Source organism: Sarcophilus harrisii, chromosome 3 (assembly GCF_902635505.1).
Source record: "Sarcophilus harrisii chromosome 3, mSarHar1.11, whole genome shotgun sequence".
In the NCBI taxonomy this organism is placed as follows: Eukaryota; Metazoa; Chordata; class Mammalia; order Dasyuromorphia; family Dasyuridae; genus Sarcophilus; species Sarcophilus harrisii.
Window position 1 is genome coordinate 4568124 of NC_045428.1, and position 19084 is coordinate 4587207.

The 19084-nt window shown below is 35.1% G+C and overlaps 1 protein-coding gene across 3 annotated transcripts in view; it reads left to right on the plus strand.

Moving 5' to 3' along the window:
* The window catches only part of FGF12 (fibroblast growth factor 12), a 512340-nt gene that overhangs the window by 486765 nt on the left and 6491 nt on the right, over positions 1–19084 (plus strand). For all 3 annotated transcript variants that reach the window (XM_031957416.1, XM_031957415.1, XM_031957414.1), the window contains exon 4: positions 5126–5324. In XM_031957416.1, coding sequence (XP_031813276.1) covers positions 5126–5324 — 199 coding nt within the window. The remainder of the gene's footprint in view (positions 1–5125; positions 5325–19084) is intronic.

Here is a 19084-nt window from a genome sequence, read left to right on the forward strand (position 1 = left end):
ATTGAAGCTATGATTTGAAATATTAAGAATGATAGAAAATCTACCTGGATTTCCTTGACATGGGGAACATTTGAATGAAAAAAAACCCTACTTTTCTAGTGTTGCTTGGCTCTCTTCAGACAACACAGAGTTTTAGACAGTTGTCTGGAGCAAAAAGAGCTTACTTTTTTGTCCAGGCTAGTACCAGTCACAGATGAGACTTGAACTCAGATATTTCTGATTCTGAAGTCAGTTTACTAAACATCACAATATATTCCCTCCTAAGAATGATGAAATGATGATGATAATGATAACAGTGACTATAAATGAATGGAGATTACAAGAGATAATGGGAATGCCCTTTAATGCAAATTCAAGCATAAGCTTATATTATGCTAGTGGTTTGCCTTATCTTTGTATTATACACCAGATAAACTTGGGTTCTCCATCCCATTGTGTCTCTTTTGCCCCAAAATATATTTTGCTAATGGTCCCAAATGAGCCCAGAGGAGAAAGTGAGACTGTTAACTTTTTGCAGCTCTCCTTCACTCAAATCTAATTCACTTGCATGTTATGGCTTCACCTCTCTGAGGATAAACAATGACTTCTGTGAGTAATGGCAGGAACTACACAAATGGGGAACCAACTGAAACTGACCAATTGGATAACACAACTTCTTTTCTTTTCTTCACTTTTCCCCTTCTCCCTTTCCTTTCCTTCTCTTCCTACAAATCCCTCTAATAGCCTCCCTTTTAGAAATCCATTTTAATGTTATCCTGAATATGCTTTATGTAACAGCAGAATGGTTCTTTTGGAGACATATTATAGCTCATATCTTTGCTGAAAGCTCCAAAAGAAACATTTTTGAGCATTATGCTAAAGGAATATGTAAGTAAGAACTAAAATGCATGAATATTAAAAAGGAATGGGCAACAAAATACAAGTAGAGTTTGGACAACTGTTCCTCTAACAGGGTCCTCAAACTAAGTCCCATGAGTCAGATGTGGCAGCTGAGGACGATTATCCCCCTCACCCAGGGCTATGAAGTTTTTTTATTTAAAGGCCCACAAAACAAAGTTTTTATTTTTACTATAGTCTGGCCCTCCAACAGTCTGAGGGACAGTGAACTGGCTCCCTATTTTAAAAGTTTGAGGACCCCTGCCTAGGACGTTGAAGAGGAGACTTTTGGAGTATGGCTTTAACTATGTGCTTTAGGGTGCCTTTCTCATTTTTAGATTCTATAATTCTTTGGCATCAGTGCTTAGGCAATACATGAAATGATATGCCATAGCTTATATAATAAAATTTCATTTCATATCTGTGCCACACTATACTTATTTTATATTTTATTATTATTATATATTATATTATATATTATATATATATATTAAAATATAAATTATATTTTAAAAATTCCTTAAGTTATCAAAGATTAAGGGACTTTTTCATAGCCTTTCCAAAAAGAAAGGTTTTCTTTGTGGCTTATACAAAAATTAGTTATGTGATTAAGTCACTTCATTTCTCTAGACTTGAATTTCATCATCAGAAAAAATGTATTTTGACCTGTTATTCCCTTTAATACCTTTCATATTTCTAGCTATGCCTCCTGTGTAATAATTGACTGATCAGGATTCTTCCCTCATGTAACATGTAGAGACTAAAGCTCTCCAATGGAAGTGATTTCCCTCAGGATTTTTTCTTTGTATTTGCCTTATTATTACTAGTGAAAATGTCACTTTAGTTCCTATGAAGATGATATTCTGATTTCATTGTTATTGACCTCAACCAAACACACTGGAGAACCAGAAAAAGTTGAGTAAAAATATATTTACTTCATTTTTCAATAGACATAACTATATTAGATGACCTTTAAGTCACTTCATTTCTCTAGACTTTAATTTCATCATCACAAAAACATATTTTGGCCAGTTATTCCCTTTAGTACCTTTCGTATTTCAAGCTATGTCTCCTGTGTGATTCAGGATATTCTGACTTTCCTCATTCTCAATTGCCAGGATTTTTTTTTAACTGAGGGGTAAGAAAGATTGAGATGATCATAATCATAATGCAAAGAGAGAATGGATGGCTAATGTAGCTGAGGTAGAACTGGCAGTGAGTGGGAGGTGTAACTGTGTTGTCTTCTTGAAGCAGAAGTAAATGAGAGTTGGAAGGAAGCTCAGGGATCAACTTATTCATTCTCTCTGTGAAACCCTGACCAGTAGTTTTTATTCTTTACTCCATGATTTCAGTGCTCATTCTGAAGCTCATTCTTATTTAAGTATAGTATTAATGATAAAAAAAAGATTATTTCTTTTTCTATCATTAAGTTTAAATTTGCATCCTAAACTTCTTGCTTTCTTAATGCATAGCAACGTATAAGTCCATTAAACGTATACATTATTTTCAGATACTAATCTACCTAGATGTTTTGATCCTTGAAATCAGCTTCACTTTAAAACTTTACTTAAGAATGATTTCAGAGAGGCCTGGGGAGACTTACATGAACTGATACTAAGCGAAATGAATGGAACCAGGAGCTCATTGTACATGGCAGCAACAAGATTATACAATGATCAATTCTGATGGACATAGCTCTTTCCAACAATGAAATGATTCAAACCAATTCGAATAATCTTGTGATGAAGGGAGCCATCTACACCCAGAAAGAGGATTGTGGGAACTGAGTGTGGACCACAAAAAGCATTTTTACTCTCGTTGTTGTTGTTTGCTTGTATTTTGTTTTCTTTCTCAACTTTTTTTTCCCTTCTTGATACAAGTTTTCTTTTGCAACAAAATAACTGTATAAATATGTATACATACATTGGATTTGACATATATGTTAATATATTTAACACATATTGGATTACCTGCCATCTAGGGAAGGGCATGGGGGGAAAGGAGGGAAAAAATTGGAACACAAGGTTTTGCAAGGGTCAGTGTTAAAATATTACTCATGCATATGTTTTGTAAATAAAGAGCTTTAAAAAAAGAGTTTGCTTAATTCAAATACAGGGTTATTTGGACTTGAGAAACAGATGTGAATAGAATCAAACTGAGAATCCAAAAGCATCAGAGTGAACCACTCTTGTCGTTAATGAACAGTAAATGCCACCAGGTGTTTGATTTTTTAAAATGAACTATTTTAAATTGGAATCCTCGTGTTTCCAAAATTATTAAGTTGTAAGAAAAACAGGAGCTCAAAATAGCACCCAAACTTACGTCAATCCAACATTTTATTTGGTCTAAGTTCTTGGTAACAAAGAAAATTTGTCTTTGTTACAGTGAGAAGCGAAAAAAGATTATTGAAGAATTATTAACCTTTCAACAGACATGAAAAAAGGTCATCTAATATAGTTATGTCTATTGAAAAATGAAGTAAAGATATTTTATTCAACTTTTTCTGGTTCTCCAGTGTGTTTGATTGAGGTCAACAACAATGAAAAAAATAAATGAAATTTCTGGTCTAATCCTCATTCTTATTCATTTCTTTCATTTTACTTTTGTACTGCCTAATGACTTTAAAAGTGAAAAGGACCTTAACCTAGGTTCTTCTTCATTTTTTTTATTTCAAAGAAACTTTGCTTTAGTCACATGTCTTACTATTCACTGATGCATGCCCAAGCTTTTCTAAATAGAGAGAACAAAGCTATTAGCAGGGAAAGAACCAGCTGCAAGAAAGAATTTTTGGTTATTTGTGATTCGGTTATTCATCAGTAATTCTAAGTATGGACAGAAGCTCACTAGTAATGAAACACGGGTATGCTCTTTAGAACTTGGAGTCTTACAGGTGAAAGCTGGTGCCCTAGAACAGCCACAAATAGCACAGAACTGCACTGAAAACAAAACACCTGTCATCACTGTTGATACTAACAATTCATTTTATTTAGAATTAAAGTATATTTGGTTTATTTCATCTCTTCGAAATAGTCTCTGTTTTAATATCGGTAAAAATCTCTTTATAATGACTTCTTTATAAGAGCATGACTTCTTTAGAAAATGTTATCCATTTAGTCAATTTTGTTTTTGTTTTTGTTTTGTTTTCATCATGAAGATGAGAAACATTTTATTGAGTTGCAGCCAAGGTCAAATTCTGATTTTCTTTTCTCAGAGAATATTTTGCTTCCATGACATATCTCCATTTCAGTGGCAATTTTGGAACAACTGATTTATATTAACTTTTAAAATTTCTCCATGTCCTGTAAGGCTTTGCAGGAGTTTTTTTGTCGTAATATGGTAGCTCCAACAGTTTATAAAGCTACATTAATGGAAGCCAATAGATATCTAAGGCTAGGCAAATAATAGTGATGTTGGATTCTCCCCTATTCAGAACATATTTAGAATTTTGTACTCAGTTCAGGGCACCAATTTTAACTAGGGAATTGATAAAATAGAAAATATCCCAGGGAGGGAAAATAGGAGAGAGAAGGGATTTGATATATTCCATAATGGAATTGGATATGGATAAGGGAAATCTTCAATCTAGAAGAGATAAGGCATTGAGGAGACATGACTGCTAGCTTTCGGATACTTTGAGGACAATATATCACACTGAAATTATTCCCTTATAGAAATTCAATTTAATTGCCTGCCTTATTCAAGGAACCTGACAAAATTAATACAAGAAATTGTTTATAGTTTAAAAAAACCAGACAGAATCTGAAATATTCTGATCATTCTTCAGTGACCTAGCAGCTTTTGTGTTACCGTAGATATTTAATCACATGATGAGGCATTATATTTGTCTTTATTCTCTTGTGCCAAAGGCAAAGCAAATTGGTGATGCCATTTGTAATGTTCCAAGGACCCTGTGACAAGGATACTTTTCATTACATAAGTAAATAAGTCACTAGTTTGAGAATTGCAGTGTAAATATGGCTCAGTCTACTTTATTTGTCAGACATGGAAATAAATAGTACATGTGGTTTATATACAATTTCAACTGGAGGAGAAGAGCTTCCAGTCTAGGAGTGCTTTAGTGCTTTATATTTTTTTGTAAATCGAACATGGCTCAATGTCTTTGAGACTTTGCTCAATAAACTTTAATTTGTCCCTTCTAGGGAGAGTCTCTCAGCAATGTCAAATTGAAGTAACTGCTGGTTAATTCCTTCCTTTTCTAATTTTTGTCTCCACTTTCTTTTTCCTACAGGATGTTTTCACACCTGAGTGCAAATTTAAGGAGTCTGTCTTTGAAAACTACTATGTTATTTATTCTTCTACACTCTACCGGCAGCAGGAATCTGGCCGAGCTTGGTTTCTGGGACTCAATAAAGAAGGTCAAATTATGAAAGGAAACAGGGTGAAAAAAACCAAACCCTCATCACACTTTGTCCCTAAACCCATTGAAGGTAAGGGAACACTCTACCTTTTTCTCATTATGTTGTTGTTATTGTTATTAATTCTTCATAAAAAATAATTACTCTTCATTCCAGAGATGGTAGCCATTTCATAGATCACAATGTTAGCTGTGGGACTCTATCAAAATCCCCAGGTCTGAATTCGGTTATTTGTTATACCTCTGATTGTAGACAAAGCAGTTCACCCCTCAGTTTTTTCATCTATAAAATAAAGCTAGAACTATAACTATTTATAGCTCTAAACTTAAGCATTTCTGATCCTTTGACCATGTCCCTTCCAATTGGAGTTGGTGCCTTATCTCCTGTCCCTTGTCAGAACAAAAGATGGGACAGTCTTATGGCAGAATCCTTGGAAGATTTTCAGATGATCTAACTTATCACAAAATGTTAGAATAAATGGGAAGTTACACCAAATTGGAAGTTCTAGATGTTTTGTAGATGAATATCTAACTTTTAAAAACTGGCTCGTCTCCTCTCCACCAGTAACATGTTGTTCTCAGCTAATTCCCTATTGACTCTCAGGCAAGAATCTTTGCACTCTTACTGAAGAAACTGATCATTTTCAAGGAAAACATGACACTTTCCCTAAAGAAGTATTCATTTTCTTTTGCACTTTTCTTTTAAATTTTCTATTTATTTATTTTTAATTAGGAAAACCTTAATTTTTATTTTTTCTTTGTACTTTTCAAGAAAGAAATACATCATCGCTGATTGAAAATCCTTGCTGTTTTCTAATTTGCACAAAGATTTTCTAGCCAACAAACCTAATTTTCCTTGAGCTTTAAAAACTAGTTTTTGGCTATCCCAGATTGTATTTTGATATAAATTTCTGCAGATGCAATATTTGTAGTGGCAATTTGGGATTTTTTCCCATAAAAATTGCCTTCTGTTGCAAAGCCAAATCAATTCACTTTTGTATTAGTTACATTCTTTTCTTGCATCAAGTATTTCCAATTTAAGCAAAGAATCTTTGGATTCTGAGATCTGGAGCTTGATAGAGTCGGGAGGCATTTAGGGTTAGATCTGACCTAACAACCTCACCTAAGAAATATAGTCCTTGAAAAACATGACCCATACAAACAGTACAAGTTAAAAAAACAAAATTAGAATTAATTCCCGGTTCTCAATCCATTTATACCATAATAATCTACATTTCTCCAAGAGCCATTAACGTGAATTGGCAAGGATATGCATGACTCAATAGTCAAATACAGTTGCGTCTGACATACTCTGTATTCAAGCCCCTTTCTCTGGAACTGAATTACCAAATGAAAGTTTCCATAGCATGACTAAATAAAGAAGGAGGTTTTCTGAAGTTATTATATAAATATAAAGGAAGACGATAATAAAGTTGACCTATGTAGTTTGAAGGTGATTAGGAAAGATATTATGAATAAACCTATGAAGTTCTAATCTCGATTCCTGATTCAAATGATTCACTAGCTGTGGGATTCTGGTAACTTAAATTCTCAGGGCCTCAGTTCTTTCCCTTATAAGATGAGGATAGTAACATATTTACTTCAGATAGTTTTTGTGAGTTTATCAGGGATTAATAATGGCAAAATGCCTCTTAAACTTATAAAGGGCTATGTAAATGTGAATTTTTATAATGATGATGAATACAACACAAATGGTAAATATATATGGTTTCTCAATATGGAAAACCACAGAGATGCCTGAGGTCATAATGACCATACTTTATTATTGTTATTATTATAGCTTTTTATTTACAAAACATATTCATGGGTAATTTTTCAACGTTGATCCTTGCAAAACCTTCTGTTCCAACTTTTCCCCTCCTTCCCTTCACCCCTTCCCCCAGATGGCAGGTAGTCCAGCACATGTTAAATATATTAAAGTATACGTTACATCCAATATATGGGCCATATATTTTCTAAATATAGCATATATGCCTAAATAGAAATACCCTTCTAATTTTTTTCTCTTGAATCCAATTTGAAACATATTGAACTCAAAAATTCTTCTGGACCTCTAAAGTCAAGTCCAATCACCAACATGTATGACCACTTGCTTTGTATAATGTACTCAGAGCAACGCTAAGTGTAAAGAAAAGTAAACAAAAGCAAACCAAAATGAGGAAACAAAAGCATATTCGGTCATCAAGGATTTTACCTTCTCAGGGTAGAGATAGCAAAGGAGAGACAGAAAGCCAATAAGAGAGGAGAAATTTTGGAAGAAGTTAGGGTTAGATATGTGAAATGGGAAGTCATTGAAATGGCATTGAAGCCACTCGAGGAGATGAGACTGAGATCTGAGAGAACATGGATTCAGGAAGAGAATCTAAAGAGATTCCCCATATTTGTAGAGGAATGGGGAAATGTTAGGTCTTTCTTAATGAGACCAACTTATCAGCATTTTAAATCAGGAATGTGTTTTGATCACTGCATTTAATTTTATATATATATATATATATATATATATATATATATATATATATTTGTAATCTACTTTTTATTTCATGCATTGAAAAAAAACATTTTGAGAAATGATTTATAGATCTCAACAGATTTCTGCTAAAGAGTCTATCTGTTTTTTCCTCTCTGTCTGTCTGTCTCTGTCTATCTCTGTCTTTCTCTCCCTAAATCTCTGTCTCAGTTTCTGCTTTTTTTGTCTCTCTCTCTGTATCTCATTCTTTTTCTCAATCTCTGCCTCTCTGCCTCTCTCATTCTCTCTGGCTCTGGCTCTCTTTCTCTATCTGTTCACAATATTTACTCCTAATATTTATCACTTCTTGGAGCAGTTGCCATGGCTCTCCTTGCATGCAGAAGAAATGAGGCAGTTTTCTTTTTTAAAATGTCAGATCAACTCCATGGCTTAAATAATGTTGATGCTGTCCCTTCAGTAATCTAGTGAGTCCCAAGGGGATGCAGAATTTGAGAAGTACATAAGAGGCTGCTTAATTTAAAGTTATATAAAATATTTTTAAAGACTCTAGACTTATGCTTTTCCTTCCTGAAGAAAAGTAGAACATGAGAAGTGATTTGGTTCATAACAATTTTGTCCTTTGGGATGGATTTCAGTATCAGCCATTTTTCAGATTCCTATTGGATTTTTATAATCTGAGATTATCAAGGTGATATTAAGCTAAAAGTTATAACTTTAACTTTGGCTTTGAAATTAGAATCTGGTTAGTTTAGGAGATTGTTGTAAGATCCGATTGTAAATTTCTGAAATAAGGATCTGATCACACAATACAGAGTTTACAGACATTTGAATGCCAATGAATGAGATTTCCTTACACAGTGTTACTTCCTTGTTCTTCTGCTTATCCCATTCCTTCTCCTTTTTCTTACAACCATGTTTTACTCACCATTTTATTGAAATGTAATAATCATATATATAATATATAAATGTGTTTATATATACCCTGCTAAATTTTGTGCTAATCAACAGTTTGAATACAATCTTTATCACTTGGAGAATGTACTGCTACATGGAGGGAAAAACCCATATCATCATCACCATTGCTGTTGTTGTCATCATGAGAATTCTCTTTGTCCCCCTCATCCTTTTCATGCTTTTTGTCTTCCTCCTCCTCTTCCTTCTCCTCCTCCTTCTCCTCCTCTTCCTCCTCCTCCTCTTCTTCCTTCTCGTCCTCTTCTTCCTCTTCCTTTTCCTCCTACTTCTTTCCAACTAGACTTTATTTTTTCTTACTTTCAGGGTAATTTTCCATCTCAGTCTTTTGAACAATACAATATAGCTACAAAGTGAAAACATTCTTACAATAGAATTGCCAGACATTTAGAAACCAAAGTGAATTGCTGGAGAAATGGGCACCTTCTTGATGGATTTCCAGAGTCTTTCTTTCTTTCTTTCTTTTTCTATAAGGAAAGGGAAGAACTCCTTTACTTTTTTAGAAGAAAAGTGAGATATCATCAGTAAAATAGAAAAGAAGCTAGACAACTTAACTGACAGAGTGACAGAGCAATTAGGGTACCAAGACAAGCATTCTGGATTTGGGTGTGTATTGTAAACCGAAAGATTCAACCCTAAAACTGCTTATCTCACCAGACAGATTGTATGCTTCATGGGAGCAGAGGTGACTCAGACTTTTGGGAAATATTTATTTTTTGTTTGTTAACAAACTAAGCTAAGAATACATTCTCTCTTATTTGGTAAATATGCTATACGAGGAATTCATTAGCAAAAAATATTTAGCAGAGAATCTCTTTATTTACATTTAGGAATGAAATAGCAAAATAGACATGGCTATAACCAAGAGGAGTTTGCATACTTTATTTTACCATTTAGAATTAGGTGCATTGAACAAAGGAGCAAAGGCCAGGTCTCTAATAAAACCAAGGGAGCATAAAGATCAATATGTTCATTATAGGGTAGAGGAAAATGGTGAGGTTCTACCCCATCTCTAAGAGCAAAGTCTCTTGAGAATATTTTGTTTTTTCAGAAGAGGAAAATGAGTACACCTCAAAGTTTCAAATATGGTGACAAGATTCATCCCAAGGTTATTATTCATTAACTCTTTCATAAAATTGTATGTTTGCCTGAACTGTTGGAAAAGCTTCTTAATTGATATCTCTGCCTAAAGTATTTTATCTTTCCAGTGTATCCTCTTCCTAGCTACCACAGTAATCTTCCTTAATTGCAGGAATAGCTAGTGATGATAACCATAATATTAATAGTAGTCAACATTTATATAATTCCTTAAGATTTACAAAGTGCTTTATATTATGATCTCTACCTATCTCTGTCTACATGTATATATATATATATATATATATATATGTTGCATGTTTATATCTATATATGTATATCAATCTCTTCATAACTATAGATATCTCTATAAAATGTCTATATATTTATACATATGTGCATTTTCAACTTCAAGCTTATCAGGAACTAAAGTAATTAGGAGAAAAGGAAAACTGTCAGCTTATCTCTCCTCAAATCAAGAAAGCTTCTCTGAAAGGAGAGAGGTTTCAGGAGTAATTTAACTCAATGCAGAATGACAGTTTTGTAGGGGAGGAAAATAGATTCAGCTCTAAAGTACACAATGGTGAAGCTCTTGAGACAATATTCTTCCAAAGACCAGATTTTAAAAGCTTAAAAATGTGGACATAAAAGAAGAAAGAAATAATTAAATTGTAACAATTCCATTCTTGTTTAAGGTGTAGAAATGTTCCTAGACCTAAATACATCACACACACACACACACACACACACACACACACACACACACGTCCCACTCTCACTGTTATTGCCACCAATTACCATTGGCTAATTACATTGCACAAAGATTTTCCAATTCCAAACGTGTGTACCATACAATGGTGAAGTGAGTCAGGGTATTTGTGATACCAGGCCAAGCAAGCCAGACCTTTTCCCCAGTTTGTGGGAGCTGACATTTTGAATGTCAAGGTTCTCCCAAGTATAGCCTTGGCGCTAAGAACATTCTCTCTGACTCATATATCCTGACAGGTTAATGATCACCCAGACCACCACTTCTCTCCCCTTCCTTCTCTGATACCATTGAGATGATAATTAGAGAATTTCTGTAGACAGATGGATGGACTTTATATTTGAGATCATTGCCATCTGCATTCAACTCTAACCTCTACTTATTCCTCACCCCCCCTCCCCAGTAATCTTCCAAAACAATGCAAGGGGTAGAGCCTTCTTTTCTGCCCTCTCTCCACGTTGTTATTCCAGCAGACAATAGATGATCTTATTACTCCCCCCCATTTCAAGCTATCTTGGTGATGACCTCCCTCACTAGCATTAGGCACTGCTCCTAAAGGTTTTCTGTCAAGAAACACCACCCATTTCCTCCCCTTCTCTTCCACCTTCCTTGCTTTCTATTTCCCTCTTCAGTCAGTCTATGCTGGTGCTGCTGAACAGAATACAACTGTATTCTGTTGCTGTGTTTTGTTTTGCTTTTTCCTCCACAGAGAGAAGTCCAAATTTTCAAAAATTTAAAGGATTAAAAAATATTAAAATTTAGGAAGATGTATAGAAGATGGTCTCCAAGTGGGGAGAATGGGGGAGGGAATAGGATTGCAGATGGGGAAAGAAAAGACAAAAAGAAAGTAAAATCAGAGGAGCCAGGTTTGTGTTTCACACTCGGTGCTGAGTGCACATGCTAGGCAGGAGATGAAGAAATGGAGATTCCCCTTGTCTCCTTTAGCCAAATCACAGTTAAATCTTAGTGATTCCACCTACACAAAATAGATCTGATCTATCTCTTTTTCTTCCTTAACATGGCAGTCATCTTGGTTCAGGCTATCACTTTTATCTGAACTATCGGAATAGCCTCTTAATTGATATCTCCACTTGAAGGATTTTGTTCTTCTAGCCCACCCATGAAACAGCTATTATAATGCTGCTTTTTAAATGCAGGCTGATCATCATACAGATACACACACACACACACACACACACACACACATCACACATCACACACACTCCAATTTCAATAGCTCCTTATTGCCTCCAGAAGTAAAAACAAAATCTTCGGATTTACATTTATATTCTTTCATACCATCACTGTAATTTTACTTTTCCAGTCTTCATTATCTGTCCCTGCCACCCTTCATTCATTTAATTAATTTATTATTATTATTTATTCATTTATTTATTTATTTTTGCTGAGGCAACTGGGTCACAGCTAGGAAGCGCTTGAGGCTAGATTTGAACTCATATCCTCCTGACTTGAGGACTGGTGCTCTATCTACTGCATCACCAAGTTACTCCCTTTATTCACTTTAAATTACAGAAATGTGGGCCTCCTTGCTTTCTCACATATGACACCATCCCTGATCTACAAACTTTTCCTGAGAGGTTATCTTCTTTGCCTGAAATTCATCTTCTCCTTGAAGCATCTATTAGAATCTCTAGCTTTCTTCAAAGTTCAGCACCATCACCACTTCCTGCACTAAGCCTTTCCAGATCATCCAAACTATGATAACCCTGCCCTCAAAATGATCATGTATATTATGAAATGCTTATTATTTTGTGGATGGACATATGTTATTCCTTCCAATGGGACTCAGTTTTGACATACAACAATAATCCATCATTTACCTCGGGATCTTGGGAAAGTAATTTTTTTTTCTTTATAACCCAGAATCCTCCTTTGTAAAATGTGTAGTATGGATCACATAACTTCTACAGGGTCTTCTGCTATGACAGGAAGGAAGTAGAACAAAGAGACATTTAGTGAAAACTCACAAAGACATAGCGTTGGGAATGGGCAAAGTAGGCAATGGGTACAGTCCATAGACACAAGAAGATTGACCTGACAAGAGAACAGTAGGTTCCATTTCTTTTTCTATCTTTTTTGAAATCCAGTGAATATGTATGTATATATTTATATCAATGTATATATATTATATATACACCCATACATATACATGCATATATGTATATCATACATATCAATGTGTATCTATATATCCATACACATCTACATCTAAATCCACATATCTATTACTGCTTTTCTCTTCACTCCAAGCATCTGGGTTTTTTTGTTTGTTTGGTTGGTTGGTTTTTTTTTGTTGTTGTTTGTTTGTTTGTTTGTTTCTGATTTGAGTGTTAAATAGAAACCTACATTGGAAATGTATCTCTCATTCAATCTTGTTTATCTTCTTCCTCATAAATATTACTTTGGCTAGATTCCCAAATGAAGAGTGGAGATCATTTTGTGTTCGAACTCCTAAGTCTTCAAGAAATTCATAGGACATTTTCCCAAACTGGGCGATGTTATTGGGAAAACTCATGGCTTGTCAGCTGGTGGGTAGGAATTTCCAGAACACATCCTTTCAAATTCCCTAATAGCTTTTAATGCCTCATATAAGGGCAGTAATTAAATCATCAAATTATTAAAAAACAAATTATCCAGCTCCTTCTATCTCAGTTGCTGAATCAAAGATCTCTTAAGTTTCTTTTGGCAATAACTAACTAGTCTTCTCCTTCACCTTGCCATAGTTATTCAAGGCCTCGAAAGATTCATTTCTTTTCATAATCTCTGAATGATCAGTAATTCTTTGACTTCCAGGCATAAATTCTACAACAAAATGTCAGGTTCTTTGTAGTCATTTCAAGATTTGAAAAGAAACACTCACATCATTAACCTCATTTTGTAAATGTCAAATTGGCAAAAATCAAACTACCTGGCCCATGTCTTCCCCAATCTTCTTGGCAGCATAGTTATAGTATGCGATGTCTGACTCTATATCTTGCATCCTTCACCTCCCCCCAACTATGAAAGTCCCCAATGCTTAATGATGCTTTGTGAACTAGACAGCATATGTCAAGGAAAGGGATTCTTTAGCTCCCAAGGAACGCTTTTGAAAAGTTCAGGTTTCTTGTTCTGACCCAGAGAACTCTACCATGTCAAAAACGAGCCCTCGAGATCATAATGATACTAATAGCTTATATCAAAATGACATTTGAAGGATGATATAGTGCTTTTTGTTTTCTACAACAACCTATGAGACAGATAATATAAAACATTAATAACCTGCTTTAAATATGAAGAAATAGGCTCAGAAAGGTTTAAGATTAATGAAGTTAAGCTCATTTATACTTTAATAGGGTGATTTTAATCAAATGATCAAGGTCCTGTGTATATGAACTCAAAGTAGGATGAAACATTTAATTCAGCTTAATTCAGTTAAGTATTTTAACCATTTCCTATCTGCCAGTTACTAGGGATACAAAGGAAAGAAAAGCAAAATCATTCTTTGGGCTAAAGAAATGACTTTATTTTGGAGAAAAACAGCATTCACAAAGAAGATGAATACTATATATATATATATATATATATATATATATATACATGCATACATAAATACATATATTATCTATATATACATTATATATATGCACATAGAGATAAATATATAGGAGTTATCTCTGTCTGTTTATGTATACAGATAGATATATGCTCTCTAGATAAAAATTTCTAGGAAAAAGAAGGTCTACTATAAAAGGCACTCTTTAAACAAAAGAATATAGATTCCAGAGTATATAATAAAAGAACAAAGAAAATCAGGGTAAAGACACCAGGAGAATAGGTGCCAAGGATGGATTTAAGGATCCGTGGAATCCATGATTCTAAATCTGAGTGGAGCTACAGGCCAATAGATGGTCAAGTCTTTCACACAATCAATGGCAATGTTGATCAGATAATCAATCACTGAAAAAAGGCAGGGAACTGAGTGTTGGGAACGGATAAGATGGATGGCAGGTACTTTTTTTTTTCTGTCTGGTAGTCTAGATTAGTCCATGAAGGCCTGCAGCTATACTGGTTATAGAGGTGAGAGCCATGGATGAGTCATTTATCTGCATAATCAGCAACAAGGTTAGTGTTTTATGGAAGGATGATTTAATTTTGGAATTAATTTTGGAATGAGAGGGCTATGTTGGGGGAGGCAGAAGGGAAAGAGGGGCTCCTATCTATTCTGCTTTAACCACCATTTTATAAATACTTCATATTTGATTTGGGGGGTTAGGAGGAAAAAAAGAGTATCTTTAAAAAGTTTACAATCTTTTCACAGAATCATAGAATATTAGTCAGAAGGGATAACATTGGCCATGTAGTCCAACCCATAAGTAGAAAGGAGGCTACTGAATAGCTAGAAACAGAAAATGGGGGGGGGGGCAGAAGGAGGTTCTTAAAGTGAGGGAGAAGTGACAAAAATGACTACTTTCAGCATTTTGCTTAGAACTCTGGCCACAACCTCTACCACATAGCCCGATTTTATATACATGTACATGGACTTAATTATATGTAATTATGTGATTTTAATTGCCTCGCGCTGTAAGATGAGACCAAAATGAACATGATTCATATTTATCAAACAATTAATCAACATTTCAGAGCTGATCCAATTGAAGCCTTTATTTCCTTAACCATTTTGTTTCTAAAGTGCCTATAGCCAGCACAATGCTCAAGTACAAACCAAACCAGGGCAACATTCTGCCCAAGTAGTCCCCCATCATTGTTCTCACTAGAGGAAGGCCATTCATGTGAGCTTTATTCTAACACCATTTTTTTAATTAGTCAAATTTAACTTCCTAGTATTGCTGTTTTTATTTACATTGATGTAGTTTTTGATAACAAACATTTGTTATGCAATTGTGCTTTTCACAATACTATCGATACAAAGATAAATTAAAAGTAACACCTGGATTTAAGGTAAATTACAAGGATTCCTGTAAAAAAAAGGAACCAATCCTGAGTTTTGAAAGAAAGTGACTGAGAGGAAGATGTGCAGTCAGGGCAGTTGATCAGCCTGAGCCAAGGCAGAGGCCAGTGGGTAAATAAGACTAATGTTGAGATCAGCAACTAGGTCTGCTGAATCCTCTGCTTTCTCTTTGCACAGTTAGTTCTCTTTTCATGAGACTTCACCTTTTGAAACAATAGACTATAAATTGATCTTACTTTCAACACAGGATTTCTCTAACAATTCATAATGGTTTTTAAGTCACTTCACAATATATATATGCTTAAATTAACTTTTTTAGTTCTTTTTGAAAAATAAGATGCAGAAATGGGCAAGTACCTTCCAATCAGAGGTGACAGGGATGGAGGCTGAATCCTGACATTTTAATTCTCTTCAAAATATTCACAAAAGATTCAGAGAAGATTAGCAGCCTAAGCACATTTTAAAGCCTATTTTTCATGTTAATAACTTTCATTATTACTATCCATAGCTTTCTTTTTGTAATGAACTTTGAATACTGTGTCTTATCCTGGGACAGACAATGGATAAATTATGCTTTAGAAATATCAAGATAATTTATTTTGAGTAAAAATAAATGTTCACTCTGGTGTAAAATCTCTTTTATTTTTTATGGTAGTGAAAGAGTTAATAGAATGAAACAAAGACTTTTCAAATGTGAAAAAGAAAAAAAAAAAAAAAACACCATACAGCTCTGTGGCTTCATAGCCTCAGTACCAACAGCAGTCAAAATGATTGGTGATTTGGGCACCACCAAAATAATTGGGAAATCATAACTCTCAAGTTTCCTTGGGAGCAGTCCATTCTGTTGGACTGACTCATTCATCTTTCTTTTTAAAAAAATCAGCAGGTACTTATTAAGCACCTCCTGTGTGATCTTGTCATTGTTTTAGAGCTAGAAAGGACCTCAGAGCTCATCTAGTAATATAATTATTAAAACAAAACAAAACTAGGAACTACATAGATAGCTTATTTTTTTTCATCTATATTTACCCATGATTAATCCTAGGGATCTATTCCTTATAATAAAGCTTTTCATTTTTTAAAGGAAAAAATCCACAAAACAACTAGCACTTTACAAATGATATATATATATATATATATGTTTTTCATATTTCTTCTTTAGAGAACCCCTTCATTTTATAGATGAGAAAACTGAGGTCTTAAAAGCTTCAGTGATTTGTGGTCATAAGTGATCAGACTGAGATCGGAATACAGGTGCTTTGATTCCAAATCCATTATTCTGTCTACTATACTACCCTGGCCAAGGAATCATTTGGGTACAGGTTCAGATCTACTCTGTCTGAACAATAACATTATCCAGTTGTATACAACTGATTGGCATGTATTTTTCCCCTTCCCTTATGCTAGGAACTTATTTTCTCCTATGACATCCAAGGGAAGTAATGCAAAGATGTGCTTAGACTAGGGGCAGGGACTGCCAGCATCCCTTCCCTGTGCCTTTGCACTCGGTGGGGCCTCCAGAACTTGGCTAGGCAGGTAGGTAATATTTCAAGCATGCTGGCAGGTATGCTGAGATGTCTTCCCATAGTGCTGGCAGTGCCTTAACATAAATTACGCTCCATGTTGCCCAGCAAGGAGAGGGGAAAAAACTCAATAACTTTGGTACAACTAAATTATGCTGAATAGATGAAGAGACTTCTTCTGTATAAGAAAACAAAGATACCAAAACCAGATCGTGAGACTGTTTGAATGGACTGCAAGCTCCTTCTTGAGGATGCTCTTAGGAGAGCACATTGCCATTTCCTCTTTCACCTGCCTCCATTCAAATGTCTATGCTCAGAACTATACCAAATGCCCACTTACCGCATTCATGTTCTGGACATTTTGACCTGAAAGTCCCAGAAGCATCTCGGATTCAGTCCATATAAAACTGATCAGATTTTCTTTTCCCCAAATCCCAGTTCTCTTCTTAACATCTCACTTTCTGTCAAGGGTCCCAGTGACCTTCTAGTCACATGGTGTTATGGGCCAGAACTTGAAACAAGGTGCTAACTCACTGGAATTGATAGTAACAAAGCTTATGTACTTAAGTTCACACCTTTAAGAGTTCACACATTAGCATTCAAGATTCACAAGTTCAGTGGAGGAGATTCACAAGTCACAGCTCCCACAATCCCACTCTCGGAGGAGGAGGAGTCAATCTTTGTGTTCCTATCCTTAAAAGATCATATATAAGAAGCTCCTGAAGCCTCAGCCAAGAGTGAGGGGAGGAGATTGAGAAGCCAGAGACTGAAGTCAGGCAGAACCGGGGATTCAGAAGAAGAGAGACTGAAGCTGGCAGAGGCAAAGGACTAGCAACAGGAGCTCTCGGAACCAAGGAGAGAGATAGGCCTCTAAGAAAACTAATCGGGCTATTTTGGAAGAGACAATAAAGGATCTGAACTTTTAACATCTGGCTGCATTTGAGGTGATTATTACTTTGAACTGAAACTAAGGCTGCCTCCAGAAGCCCCCCAAGAAACCTGCTCCCAGAGAACGATTATACCTCAGAGAAGAGAAGAACATTACAACTTGGACTTACAGCATCGCTGTCATGCTCAATGGTCCCCCTTCCCAATCTCAGGTATCTAATCAGAAAATTGTTTTGTTTTATCCCAGCAATATTTTGAATCTTTTTTTTCCTCACATGGCTATCTTCTCAATTCTGGCTTAGATTATGGGCTTTTAATTATTTTTCTCACCTTGATTCTCTCTCCATTCTAATCCATTCTCCAAATGATTGCCAAGATAAAAAAAAAAAAAAAAAAACAGCAGCAGCAACAACCACAATAACACAAAAACAAGAATAATACTTCTGATTTTGACATTCTCCTACTCAATAAACCACAATTTCTCCTTATTTCTTCTAGGATCAAACACAAACTTTTCTGCCTGGCACTTGACAGCTTACATTTTCTAGCAGACACCTTTCTGTTGTATCATTAGCTAGACCCCTACTTCACCAGCTGATTTTAACTGATCTTTCTAGTCTTGTTGGAAAGTGTGCTTCTTTGTTCCTCTAGGGAAGAGATCATCTGGCCACTTTGTTCTTCTACATACAAGACATTGGATCTCTTATCATAGTCTAAGGCTGCTCATCAGATCAAGACAGCCCTCAGTCAGCACTCACATTTATTCCTTAGGATCCCTTGTTTCTTTCAACCATCACCTCAGATATGACATTCTCCACAAAATCCTTTTTACCCTCAAGAGAAAGAATTCTTCCATCTTTGTCTTTGGGTCCCCAGGGGCTTGCTGATAGATCATATTGAAGAAAAGCCAGCTGCACTAAAGAGTTGCTAATTCAAGCATTAATATCAGTAATTTTTTTCAATATTTTTAAAAATATATTTTATTTTCAACTCATAGGAGAAGATCAAGTTTGATCTCCTCAGTTACTTGACATCACCTGCCCAGAAACTCCTCTGGCCTCCCTTTATCTCTCTTCTGTACTGACTTCTGTTCATATTTCTTCCTCCTTAATGTGACCTCTATAATGACAAGGATTTTCATTTCTGTCTTCTG